At 38.0% G+C, this 14,836-nt stretch overlaps 1 protein-coding gene across 1 annotated transcript in view; it reads left to right on the plus strand.

Annotated features, from left to right (window-relative positions):
* CERS5 (ceramide synthase 5) overlaps nt 1–14,836 on the plus strand; it is a 65,976-nt gene that overhangs the window by 41,341 nt on the left and 9,799 nt on the right. Inside the window, exons 2-4 of the mRNA XM_006900241.1 lie at nt 9,762–9,867; nt 10,448–10,578; nt 11,217–11,274. Of these exons, the coding sequence (XP_006900303.1) occupies nt 9,762–9,867; nt 10,448–10,578; nt 11,217–11,274 (295 nt within the window). The remainder of the gene's footprint in view (nt 1–9,761; nt 9,868–10,447; nt 10,579–11,216; nt 11,275–14,836) is intronic.

Here is a 14,836-nt window from a genome sequence, read left to right on the forward strand (position 1 = left end):
TTCTACAACAGTGGCACCATGCAATATTTGTCCCTTTGTGACTGGGGCATTTCACTCAGCATAATGCATTTACATTCTTAAGATATCTCATGTAATATGGAAAATTCTATATACTAATGAGAAAAAAATAATTATGGTAATAAAAATTTTGTGAAAACAGTTTAGATTTTGCAGACTTGAAAAGAGTCTTAGACCCTCAGGAGTCTCCAGACCAAATTTTGAAAAGTGCTGATCTTGCAGAAATAAGGAATGGTAGACTCCTTATCTGAAGTTTTGCCACCCTAAATAACCTATTTTACCAAATGACGGTTGAAAGAAAATAAATATGTGATTAAGCCTGAACTTTTTTAATGCTCTCATTTTAAATAATTCTCTTTTTTTCATTAAGATAATTCATAACATATATAACTACATCTATATACTGAAATTTTATCACAAATTAGAAAAAAGTATTTCAAATCACATGCTTGGTTTTGCTTGGGAAATATAAAGCATCAAATATGTGCTCAATTAATTATTTGTAAAATAAATGCTCTCAGAGTCTGTATAACTGGAGTTTGATCGGATGCTTTTGGCTTTATGTCTTTCACTGAACTGTGAACTAATTGAGGTGGGATGTGAGTTAATAACAACTCTAGACTTATGTCCACTTCAATGCTCAGTTAAAAGGAATGATCTTGACTTTACAAAGGTAAGTGGGATACAGACCCACACCCCTATTGGCTGAAAGATTTCTTATTCTTCTCACCTGCCAGTAGAACCAAGGACTAATCATAATCAGACAGTGTTTCTAGTGAAAATAATAATGTTATTGTTAAAGAGTCAGCTTCATTTTATAGGAGCCCTGTGTACAGCAGATCGAAACCTTCATTGGCTCTGTCCTTTTGCAATATGAACAACTTCTCCACAGACTGACCTCTCTGATAACATGCCCATAGTATGTGAGAAATCACCACACTTGCCTTGAATGTGTGCACTGCCTGCACTTCCCCGAGAGAAAATAATGTTAATAGATCCCATCAAGTCAGCTACAACTTACAGCAACTCTATAAACAACAGATAGGAACTTTGCCCTCTCCTGGAGCATCCTCATGATCTCTGTCATACGCAAGCTCATTGAGGTCACTGTGTCAGTCCACCTTGTTGAAGATCTTCCCCTCTTTCACTGAACCTCTACCTTTCCCAGCATGGTGTCTCTTTCCAAGGACTTATTCCTCCTAAAAATATGCCCACAGAAAGTGAGATGAAGTTTCTCCATCATTGTCTCTGAGGAGCATTTTGTTTGCACTTCCTTCAAGATAGATTTGTTTGTTCTTTTGGCAGCCCATAGTATATTTAATACTCTTGCCAGTATCACAATTCAAAGACATTGATTTATCTGTCCTTTTTATTCATTATCAACTTTCAGATGTATAGGAAGAAACTAAAAATATCATGTCTTGGACCAGGTGAATTTGACTAAACTGACATCCTTGCTCTTTTAAAACTTTGGAGAGTAACATAGATGAATGGGATCTTCTAAGACTCAAATCCCTATGCACATCCAAAAACTTCTCCAGTAGGGTAAAAAGGGAAGCCACTGACTGGGAAAAAGTATTCGGTAATAACATATCAGATAAGGGACTTATATCCAGAATTTATGAAATACTTGAGCACCACAACAAGATAAAGGTAAAGAATCCAATAGAAAAATGGGCACAGGATATGAACAGGCACTTCACCGAAGATGACATTCAGATGGCTAACAAGCACATGAAGAAATGCTCAAAATCCCTAGCCCTAAGAGAGATGCAAATTAAAACAACTATGAGATATCATCTCACCCCAGTCAAAATAGCAAAATTTAACAGAACATCAAGCAACAAATGCTGGCGAGATTGTGGAGAAACTGGAACCCTGATTCACTGTTGGTGGGAGTGTAAAATGGTGCAACCTCTGTGGAAAGCAGTATGGCACTTTCTCAAAAAGTTGCAAATAGAGATACCATTTGACCCAGCAATTCCACTACTGGGACTATACCCTGAAGAGACCATAGCTGACATCCAAGCAGATATATGCACACCCATGTTTATTGCAGCTTTGTTCACAATAGCAAGGAGTTGGAAACAACCTAAGTGCCCATCAACAAACGAATGGCTAGAGAAGCTGTGGTATATTCGCACAATGGAATACTATGCTGCATTAAAAAACAAGGAACTCATGCAATATTATTCAAAATGGTTGACTCTGGAGAACATTATGCTGAGTGAAATATCCCAGTCACAAAAGGACAAATATTACATGATGCCACTGTTGTAGAATGGGACTGTCCTTGGGGTTGGGGAGAGACTGAGTAAGATGGGTTCAATAATGTATACTGCACTGAAACAGAGGAGGGAGAAAACTGTTTAAAAGAGATATATGACTAGGTACTTCTGTCATCACAGGAGTCTAGAGCAAGGGCTACATGGTAGAGGGGACCTGGGGGAGGGTTTGTAAAACAATGAAAGAATCCTTTCTTTTACTTTTCCATAATTTTTGACTCATGTACTTATAACTTGTTAGTCAAATTTGTGTCTTCTAGGTTGCAACACCCCCATGATACATCTTCAAGGATATGAACATGTACGGCCAAGCACAATCAATAAGAGTGCATCTAAATTCCAAAATCAATCTCCATAATAGTCTATGTGTTTCCTACTGCCAAAGGGGCCCTTTAGAGTAGTGAGAGAAGATCTTCACCCTGAAACCCACAGCGTCCCTTTTCAGCAGGAAGTAGCTAAGAGAATATGCCATCCCCTTTTCCTTATGAATCAGGGTGAAGTCTCTCAGGGAGGAGAGTGATAGGGAATGGCAAAGGACACACCGACAAAGGAGATTAATCAGAACTGACTTTGACAAGCACTGTGGCAATTGGACAATTAAAACAGACATTCGGATGGCGGGGAAGAAGAACAAACTGGGGAGGAGGGTAGAGAGAATGGTGCAGCAATGAAGGAATGAAAACCCAAAATCCCTGTAAATGTTCATTAAAACTAATAAAATTTAATAATTAAAGAAAAAAAGAAAAAACTTTGGAGAGGTGCTTTACAGCAGACTTCCCAATGCAACACCATGGCTGTTGATTGTGGATCCAAGTAAAAGGAAATCATTGACGGTATTTCTCCATCTATCATGATGTTGCCTATTGGTCCAGTGCTGAGGATTTTTTTCTTTATGTTGAGATGTAACCCAGATTGAAGGCTGTAGTCTTTGATCATCTGCAACAAGTGTTTCAAGTCATCTTCACTTTCTGCAAAGTTGTATCATTTGTATAACATATTTGTGAATGTATCTTCCTCCAATTCTCATGCCATTTTCTTCTTCATAAAGTCCAACTTCTCAAATGATTTGCTCAGCATACAAGCTGAATAGATATGGAGAAAAGATACAGACTTGGTGCATACCTTTCTTGATTTTAAACCATTTTTAATTATTGTTTCTTAGGTATCAGATTCTAGGCAAGGCACTTTTACATGCATCATGTCATTTCCCCCAGTGAGGTAGATATTATTATCCCTATTCTATAAGTGAGTAACTTTCCTAAGACCTCTCAGGTAATAAGACTCCAGTGCCTCAACTTTAATCACAAAACTACACTGAAGAATAGCCTGACCTACGGACTATTGGAATTGGAAAAGCTGTTTTCTGCTTTTGTATCTTTAAGCAATTATTTGGATGATAGGAGATAGGGAGATGATTCAGTGAGTTGTTTTGTTTTTAATCTTTGATATGGCACCAACTCAACAGCAGAGAATTTCTGCCTTAGGTATTCTTTTGGAGACTGATAATCCTTGGTCCAAACTGAGATTAAGATTAGGATGCAGCCCTGTACATGCTCACTCAGCTGAAATTTAAAAGACAGCTGCCTGGCCAACTGACAGGAAGAGATCATATTTGTTTTCATTCCCCAAAAAAGTGATCTAACAGAAGATGGAAATATCAAATAATGTCATTACTATAATATGCAAGCAAAATATTTCTGAAGATTATTTAAAAATGGCTAGAATAGTACATCTACAGAACTGCCGGAAATTAAAGTTGGATTTAGAAAAGGCCATGTAGCATGCTGGATATCTTTGCTGCTGTCAGATCTTGGCTGAAAGCAGAGACTACAAGAAGGATATGTATCTGTGTTTTATTGACTGTGCAGAGACATTTGACTGTGGGGATTCAACAAATTATGGCTAACATTGAGAACAATGGCAATCCCAGAACACTTAATTGTGCTTAAGTGAAAACAAGCAAAGAAACTCTTGTTCAAACAGAGCAAAGGAACAAAAAGTGTAGTTTAAAATGAAAGCTCTGCATCAAGGCTGTATCAGTCTGCTGAGCAAATCATTCAAAAAGCAGAACTTTTTTTTCATTGTGATTCACTTTGTTGCAGTATTTGCTTTATTGTGCTAGTCTGGAATAGAACCTACCATTTCTGGAAGTTAGATTGTTGTTGTTGTTGTTGTTGTTGTTGTTGTTGTTGTTGTTGTTGTTATGTGCTATCAAGTCACTTGCAACTCATAGTGACCCTATGTACAACAGCCCTAAACTCTGCTCTGTCTTGTGCCATTCACACTGTCTCTGACACTCCCATCCCAATTACCCCAGTCCCTGAGTCAGTCCACCTCATAGAGGGCCTTCCCCTCCTGCGCTGTCTCTCCACCCTCCCAAGCATGATGTCTGTCCTCCTGCAAGGACCGGTCTCTTCTTACAACATATCCAGAGTATGTTAGACGGAGCCTCAGAATCCTTGCCTCCAAAGAGCCACCCAGTTTAACCCTTTCCAGGATGAATCTGTTTGTTTTCTTAGCAGTCCATGGTACTCTCAATAACCTTCTCCAGCGCCACAGCTCAAAGGCATCAATTCTCCTTCTGTCCTCCTTGGTCATTGTCCAACTCTCTGATGCATAACAAGTGATTGCAAAGACCATGGCCTGTATCAGACGCACCTTAGTCTCCAGAGAGACACCATTGCTCTTCAGTACTTTGGAGAGGTCAGATTTCTAAATATGCAAAATTGTTGTTGTTGTTAGGTGCAGTCAAGTAGAGCACAACTGAAAGCAACCCTTTAAACAGCAGATCTGAATCCTTCCTCTCCTGTACCATTCTCACAGTCTTTTTTTTTTAAATTTTTATTTATTTATGTGTGTGTGTGTGTGTACCGTCAAATTGGATCTGACTGGTACAGGAGGCGATTGTTCCTCCTTCAGCAGAGCATCTGGTGGATTTGAACAGCGCACCTCTGGGATTGCAGTGCAGTTTCCTGCCAGTAGGCCACCAGAGCTCGCTTCACAGTCTCTTTTTTAAAAAAAAAAAAGAAAACAACTTACTTATACTGGTTTGCTTATAAAGTTCTTATACATTGTTTTCCACACCAGGCCTTTCCTATTTCCTTTACCCACCTCCTCCTCTACCAGTCAATCTATGTGACCCTATGATTATCTCCCTGCCTATCCTCATCTCTCTGCCCCTGCCCTCCCTGCCTTGGATCCTCATACCTGTTTTACTAGTTATCTTTCTATTTCTACAATAATGGTCTTATACAGTATTTGTCCTTATGGGACTGAGTTAATTCACTTACCATAAAAGCTGGACTTTTTGATGAAGAACATAGCATCAGATTGGAGAAAGAGTCATCTACAACTGGTGTTATACAAATGATATTACCTTTTTTGCTGAAAGGGAGGAGAATTTAAAACATTTGCTGCAGGAGGTCAGAAAGTTAAATATGGATTACATCTCAACATCAAGAAAGACAAAAAGCCTCACCACAGGGCCAATAGGCAATATCATGATAGATGGAGAAAAGATTGAAATGGTCAGCAGTTCCTCCAGCTTGGTACCAGAAGTTAAAAAATCAGAAGACATGTGACTTTTGTAAAATCTGCTATCAAGGACATCTCCAAAGTGCTGAAGAGTAAAGATGTCAGTTTAACGACTAAGGTGTGCCTGATCCAAGCCATCCTTTCAGTTACTTCCTATGCATCTGAAAGTTGGACAATGAATAAGGATGACAGAAGGCTTGATGCCTTTGAGTGTGGTGTTGGAGAAGAGTACTGAATATCCCCTGGACTTCCGAAAGAACTCTTTGTCTTGGAGAAAGTACAGCTAGGGTGCCAAGGTGCTCATTGGAGGCAAGGATGATGAAACTTCACATCATATTTTGGGCATGTTGTTGGGGGGCCAGTTCTTGGAGAGGAATATCAACAAAGGTAGAGGGTCATGTAGGAGAAAAAGACCCTCAACATGGTGACCATAGCAATGAGCTTGATTATATCAGATGATGAGGATGGTACAGGATAGGGCAGGATTTAGATCTGTAGTTCATGGGGTCACTTGATGTCATATAACAACAACCATACTGTTGTTCATCAGTTACTGACCTACTACTGAGTGCAGAACTTTGCTAAATCAGAAGCAGTATATTATCTGACACAATGCATAGACTAAAAGCACAACCGTGATTGTGAGGATGGCACAAGATCAGGCAGTGTTTTCTTTTGTACACAGAATCACTCTGAGTCAGAATCAGCTCAGTGGCACCTAACAACATATTATGTGTTCATGTTATTGTTATGTACCATCAAGTTAGAACAGACTCATAGTAGACCCTCCAGTGGGTTTTCAGAGGCAGTACATCGCATGGAAACAGACTACCCATCTTTCTTTTGCAGAGCAGCTGGTGGATTTTAATCTTGTGCCTTTAAGTTGACAGTGCAGCTCCTTACGAGTAGGTTACTAGAGGTATTTAAAGTGCTCATAAGAAGTTTAAACAGGAGTCAGGGGTTAAAGCATTATTGATGCACAGAATAAAGTACTAATAATTGTAAATTATTTGCTATGCATTAGGGAAGTCTGCTGTCAGGGACCTCTCCAGAGTGCTAAAGAGTTATGCCAGTTTAGAGCCTTAGGTACACTTGATCCAGGCCCTGGTCTTTGCACTTACTTGCTATACTTTAGAGAGCTGGAAGTGAAAATGATAGCAGAATCATGGCCTTTGAGTTTTGGTGTTGAAGAGTATTGAACATACCATGAACTAGTAAGAGAACAAACGGGTCTGTCAAGGAGAGAGTAAAACCAGGTTTCTCCTTGGAGGCAAGGATTTTGAAGCTCCTTCTCACATACTTTGGGGCATGTTGCCAAGAGGGACCAGCCTTTGGAGCAGGACATCCTGCTTGGAAGGGTGGAGGGAGGGATAGCACAGGAGAGGAAGACTGGATGAGATGGATTGACACCATAACTGGGGATATGTGGGTAGGTGTGTCAGAGTCAGTGAGACCAGCTCAGGATAGGACAGAGCTATTATGATGACAGAAGCAGAATCCATACCTTTGAGTTGTGCTGGAGAAAAGTATTGGATTGCCAAGAGAAAAAACAGGTCTGTCCTGGAGAGGGTGAAACTAGGTTGCTCCTTGGAGACAAAGATTGTGACGCTCCATCTTATGTACTTGGGCATGTTGCCAGGAGGACCTCATGCTTGGAAGGGTGGAGGTTCAGCACAGAAGAGGATGACCCTGGATGGGATGAAATGACACAGTCAGTGCCTGGGGCAATGGGAGCAGGTGTGTCAAGACAGTGAGATTGGCTCAAGATAGAGTAGGTTCAGAGCAATTGTTCATAGGGTTGCTATGAGTTGTAGTTGACTTGATGGCACATAACAGCAGGCGCAAATTAAGTTACCTACTAACAATGGCCTTTGAATAGTACGGTTGTAAAATATCTACAAATATAATTCCTTTTTAGAGAAGCAGAGAATAGTTTACAAATTTAGCTAACTTTGTCATCTGAATAAATGTTCCCTTAGGAACTGCGGTGATAAGAGTAAAAGTTTTTATAGAGGAAGAAAATAAAATTTCTTATTCTTAGTTCCTCCCTTACAGATAATAAATTCTAGTTTCAAACACAGAACAAGGAAATAGGTCAGAGCATTCCATCTTACACCTCCTATTCATACTTTCATCATGAGACTCCAGGAGATGCTAAATGCTGAAAGGGCTAAAACTGGTATTGACTTAAGGAGCTTTTCTTGAAACTGGTGCTTAAAAAAAATTAAAATAAAAATTTTTAAACATTTTTTTCATTCTCCAGTTAAGAAGAGTTGCAATCTTTCATGAAGAACCAAGGAATAATTCTTTTAAAGATCCAAAAGTTAGAAATTAATTACAATCAATAACTATCGTAAAATCTTCTTGTTGTTTGGTGCCATCAAGTTGACTACAGTTCATAGTGACCCTATAAACAACAGATCTGAACCTTGCCCTGTCCTACACCACCTTCATGATCTTCATTATGTTCAAGCCCATTGTTACAGTCACTGTGTCAATACATCTAATTCAGGGTTGTCATTGTTCTCTGGCCCTCTACCTTTCCCACTATCATGTCTTTTTCCAGTTCCAAGGACTGGCCCCTCCTGACAGCATACCCAATGAATATGAGACAAAGTTTCACAGTTCTTTCCTCTAAGGATCACTTTGTTTGCACTTGCCCCAAGACAGACTTGTTTGTTCTTTTGGCAGTCCATGGGATATTCAGTACTCTTCTCCAACACCACAATTTCAAAAGCATCAATTTTCCGTAAAATCTTAGCTTGTAAGGGGAAAAAAATCTTGGAAATTATTTTCTCACCCCGCCTGGCTTCCTGATTTCTTTTGTCAGGACTACTGAAAGTGCCATGATATTTATATAATTCTTTGATTAGGCAGGAAAATAGTCATGATCTAGGATATCTGTACTTAGGAAATATTCTTAGATCTACTTTTCCAATAAGACCTGGATCTTCTAAAGTAAGGAAAATGACTTTTTGTTATGTATCTGCCATACTTGTGTGTGTGTGTGTGTGTGTGTAATCATCTAACTGAATACTTTCAACTGTTCAGTTGTGGTGTTGGCAAAAAATATTGAATATACTATGGACTGCCAAAAGGACAAAAATAAATCTGTCTTAGAAGAAGTATAGCCAGAATGTTCCTAAGAAGCAAAGAAATCATCTCTGATACTTCCAGCATGTTATCAGAAGAGGCCAATACCTAGGAAAAGATATGATGCTTGGTAAAGCAGAAGATCAATAAAAGACAAGATATATCAAATCAGATTGAGCCAGTGGTGACAAGAGTGGGCTCAAGCACATCAGTGAGGATGGGCAGGACCGGGCACTGTTTCTTTCTGTTATACATAGAGTCACTGAGTTGGAAATGAATCAGTAGCACCTAACAATAACAAGATTTTGCCAGCTGTAGACAAGTGTTTTCTCACATTTTAAGCTGTATGAATCATCCAGAAATCTTGTTAAAATGCAAGTTCTGAGTCCATAAGTCAAAATTCTGCATTTCAAATAAGCTTCTAGGAAATGCTAATGGTACTCTTGGTCCACACACCATATATTGAGTAGCATGGATGCTGATATCTTTTTTCTCATAGACAGGAAAAACTAAAGCTCAGAGAGATTGAATAACTTGACCATATCCATACATTTATTAACTGATTTAGATAATAATGATGTAGATTTCGATTTGGAGCTTTCTAATTCTAAATAAAACTCAAGATGTGACAGAGAAGACAGAGAAAATAGAGAGTTTATGTTTCCACATGTCTTAAACAGGTCAGTTATCAAGTAAGTCAACGGCAGAAACAAAGTTTTGGATTCCAGACCAATGTTCCCTTTTTCCTGCTTTCATTTTCCTAATTAAGGTCTTTCCTGCATGCTTAGCAAATTATATTTAAAATTGACCTTTGAATTTTCTTCCTTGCAGGTTTATTGCCAAACCCTGTGCTCTCCATGTTGGCATTCAGGACATTGGTCCTTATCCTGCTCGATATAATGCCATTCTTGAAAAGGTGTTCATATCTGTTACCAAGGTAAGTTAACAAGGAAACAGGAAAATTTGCATGAATTGCTTCATATGGCAGGGGAAGATGGAGAATAACTACTTTTAAGGATAAGAATAAAATAGGGTACTTCAAACAGCCATAAGGACAACTTTCTCCCATCAGGGAAATACCTTTGGGCCAGCATCCATAAATAAGTCCACTTCACATACCTTTAAGTTTTAGGCACAGTAGCCACCACTACCACCCCATCTTACAAAACACATTTCTTGATTTTTTTACCCCCTTTACTCCATTTTCTATAATCATCTAGTTGTTTGAGAATGATTGATAATCCTTGTACCTTTGGTTTTCAGTATTGATTTTTACTCAGTTTGAGCTAGAAAGAAAAATCAGACAAGGAAGTGGATAGTTGATCAGTAAAGGTCCTCAATCAGTGAAGTAAAACCTTTTGTTAAAAAAATTATTAAAATGAAACCTGGCAACATAACATCACTTAATGCACTATGGTTATAGGGTTAAAGCCTCCTTGCAAGTCAGCTAGTCAGGGTGATTTAATGAAAGTCTTAAGGGGAGAAGGAATGTCCTGACTCTGGCCATACATCTGCAGTATCCTGATGACAAAAGGCTGGAGGGCCTGTCAAAGCAACTGGATTGGGATATCCGAAAAATCCAATGCTGGTTTCGACATCGGAGGAATCAGGACAAGCCCCCAACGCTCACTAAATTCTGTGAAAGCATGTAGGTGTACAGAGGGATGTGGGAATAAGGAGGAGGGTGGGTATATGACTGGACTGAATTTTTTAGAAATCACTTCTCTTATTAAAATAACTCACTAGATATGGAGGGTTAACTCAATCTATTATAGGAAGAGACCTGGAAGACTAGTCATCCTCAGTTTCTTGGACATGCTTGCCACTAAGCTAATTCTATTGTCACCTTTTCCCAAATTGATTGGGAGAGAGTTCCTGTAATTGCCTTTATGTAAGTGTACACTTTTGTACACTTGGCAGTTTGATGAGGAACATCCCTTTTCAAAGAAGCACATTATTTCATTACTTTTTACTAATTATGCTCTAGAAACATAGCACTATATTGGCCATTGCCCTGCAGAGAAAGAGATTAGAACACTATCATCAGTAAATCTGATCAAAAGTTGGACAAGTGTATGATTAAAGCCAGGATATAGCTGTGGCAAAGTATCTTAAAGAGATGATAGCATATGACTCTGTCTTTGGCTTTCTTGTAACAGTATTCTGGGAACTTATACAGTTTCCTTCCAGTAACTTATCTTGCCCCTAAATCTGCTATCCTGACTTCCCTAGCTTCCAGAACTTTAAGTGACGATTTATCTAATATCTACTCTTTCTCCCATTCAGGTGGAGATTCACTTTTTATTTATGTATATTCTGCTATGGAATTAAATTTCTCTGGTCGGTGAGTGTAAACATTCTATTATCTTGTGGTTAGATCCTAATTTTGCCTACATCTCTAGAGATTAATTCAATATCATCACTTGTTATTATTCTTAAATATCTTTAGATTTTTATTTTCCCCTGAATCTTTTCTTTGCAATGCCCAGAACCTCCAAGTTTTTACCTTAGGCACATTATCTTCGGTCTGGGGTCTGATTTCAATAATCTCATAATTGTTTCTCCCCTGAATAATGCTAATTACACTTATGATATTAATGATTCAACTAGTATAGCACCTGATAGTTCACACAACATTTGAAAAAAAATCCAGTTAGTTCTACCTTTCAGTTGTCAATTAAAAATGCCAAAGAAGTATTTAGGCTTTTTAATTCCTGATTCCATGTGAGGTTTTTTGGCACTGTACCACAGTATTATTTTTTTCTTTATAGACTATATAATTGAGGCTTCAAACTGCACAAAGCAAAAACTGACAGACCTTCTCAATAATTAATTAAACACACACATGCATGCGCGCACATGCTATAGATTAACTATTTGAAAAACACTGTGAACCAATTTGACCTGATTAAAATTTATAAAATACTAGGAAGCTCTCATTGCCTAGTGGTAAGGAGTTGCATTGGCAATCCAAAGCTGGTTCAAATCCACTAGCTGCTTTGCAGGAGACAGACAGTTTCCTCCCATGGATTAACTGTCTCTGGAAATCCGCTAGAGGGACAATTATGGGTTGGTTCTGACTTGACCAGTACACATTTATAGAATACTACAGTCATGCTTGCTAGAGGATCAATGAAAAAGATATCTAAAAATTTGGAAGTTAAACAGTTCTTTTCTGGATCAGAAGGGAGCTCTACTGGCATAGTCCAAAGAAGCTATACTACTAAACTCTCTGGTGGTTCAACTATACCTATGACTCTGCAGGAGCAAGATGGGCAGTCTTCTCCCATGAAATTATACTCTCTGAAAACTCACTGGAGGATCAGCTTTGAATCAGGTCTAACTCAGTGCAGTGAGTTTGCATATTTTTTTTGTTTTCTGAATCAAAGAAGAAATTACCGGGGAAATAAAAAATGGTTTCAACTGAATGATAATGAAATATAACATCAAAATTTTTTGTTGTTAGGTGCCATCAGGTTGAGTATGACTCAGAATTTGTGGATATAGCTAAGGCATGCTTAGAGGAAAATTCATAGCTTTAAAAATTTATATTATAAAAGAAGATTTAAAATCAGTAAAGAGAAGAGCAAAGTTAAAGGATGGAAATAGTAATTATAAAAGCAGAACACCATGAAATAGCATTGGACAAACAGTAGAAAAATTTTCAAAGCCAACAGTTCTTTTCAACTTACAATTAAGTACTGTCTTCAGCATCATGTTGTATGTGTCAACAAGTTGCCTACAATGCATAGCAACAGCACCTCTGAAGCCAGCCCTGTCCTGAGCCAGTCTCACTAATTCAAACACACCAATTTCCACTGCCCCAATTACTATATCAATCCATCTCATCTGGGTATGTGAGACCGAACTTCAAAATCCTAGCCTCCAAGGAGAAACTTGATTTCACTCTCTCCAAGACCTATTTGTTTTCTTGGCAGTCCATGGTATGTTCAAGACTCTTCTCCAGCACCACAACTCAAAGACATCGATTCTTTTCTGTCATCTTTAGTCATTTTTCAGCTCTTTGATGCACAGCAAGTAATTGCGAAGACCATGATCTGGATTAGGTGCACTTAAGTCTCTAGACTGACATCGTTGCTTTTCATTACTTTAGAGAGGTCCCTGACAGCAAATTTTCCCAACTGATTTCATAACTGTTGTTGCCAAGAGTGTTGATTCTAGAACCAAGAAAGCTGTGATTGTTAACAACCTCAATGTCTTCTTCTATCATGGTGTTGACAGTTAGCCCAGTGGTGAAAGCCCAGCCTTCCGAATAATGTTTTCAGCATATAGATTGGAAAAGTATGGAGACAGGATGCATCTCTGACGCATTCCTTTTCACATTTTAAACCATACGTTATTTCCCTGCTTTGTTCTGAGGACTGGTCCTGGTGTGAGTATAGGTTTCACATAAATCCAGTCAAATGTTCTCAGATTCCCATTTTTCTCAAGATTAGCCACAATTTTTTGTGATCTACACAGTCAACTGCCTTTGCATAATCACTGAAACACAGATTCATATTCCTCTGATACTCTGCTTTCTTCCAGTATCCATCTGACACTGGCAGTAATGTTTCTAGTGCCACACCTCTTCTAAACCCAGCTTGTATTTCTAGTAGTTCTCTGTCAATGTACTGTTCCAGTCGTTTCTGGATGATCTTCAGCAGGATTTTGCTAGTGTGTGATATTAGTGATATTGTTTGATAATTCCCACGTTCTCTTGGGTCACCTTTTTTTGGAATAAGAATAACTATGTATCTCTTCCAGTCAGTTGGCCATGTAGTTGTCTTCCGTTTTCTTGGCATAACCTGGTGATCACGTCCAGGGCAGTATCTGTTTCTTGAACTATATCAATATCAGTTGGTATTCCATTAATTCATGGGGCTTTTTTACCAAGTCCTTTAGAGCAACCTGAATTTCTTCCTTCATCACCATTTCCTCTTGATCGTATATTGTTAACTGAAATTCTTCTATGTTATCCAATTTTTTTGGCACAGTGTCTCTATATACTCCTTTCATCTTCTTTTAATGCTTCCTGAATCATTCAGTATTCTGCCATAGCATCCTTAAGCATTGCAACTTGTGGCTTGAATTTGTTCTTTAGTTCCTTCAGCATCATATATACTGAAATTGGAGTAATGCAAAGAAGATTAGCATGGCTTCTGTACAAGGATGACATGCAAATTGATGTTTTCCATAATTTTTAGGTAATGAAATTAATGTTACAGAATAAAAGGCATATGAATGATTAAATAAAAAATTGATTTGTAACTTTTATTCAAACTAAAGAAAAGTTAAAATTCAAATTAGTAAATCTCTAGCAAGACTAAAAAAACCTAAATTATATCCCAGGAAAAATATAACTACTATGGATTCTATAAACATTGAAAGAATAAAACAGTACAGTATTATAAATAAATTTAAGAGATTGGATGAACAAATTCCTTAAAACATAAATAAAGTATGTTAAACTCTTGAAAAAAAAAAAGATGTAGTTGAAATTCTAGTAGAAATTACTACTTTTGAATCTTTAGAAGTCTCTTTCTTGGTTGTGAGATAAAATCATGTCTTCCTGCTTCACCATTTCTTTTCTCCCTGGGAGGGATGTTTAATAACACTCTTTTAGAACTGTCCTGCTCTTATTTACCTCAAAGCATAATTATTCTCTTTGTTGATTGTGCTTATGCAAAACCTATACTTAAACCAGGAAGCAGTCCTCAGAATAGAGCAGGGAAACACTGCATGGTTCAAAATGTGAAAAGGAATGTGTCAGGAATGCATTCTGTCTCCATACTTTTTTAATCTATATGGTGAATGTTAAATGATCCAGGAAGTATTAAAAGAAGATGGAAAGAATATACTGAGTCACTGTATCGAAAGGAATTGGAAGACACAGAAGAATTTCA

The sequence above is a fragment of the Elephantulus edwardii genome, unplaced genomic scaffold (assembly GCF_000299155.1).
Source record: "Elephantulus edwardii isolate Elephantulus edwardi_28Jun2011 unplaced genomic scaffold, EleEdw1.0 scaffold00278, whole genome shotgun sequence".
NCBI lineage: Eukaryota > Metazoa > Chordata > Mammalia > Macroscelidea > Macroscelididae > Elephantulus > Elephantulus edwardii.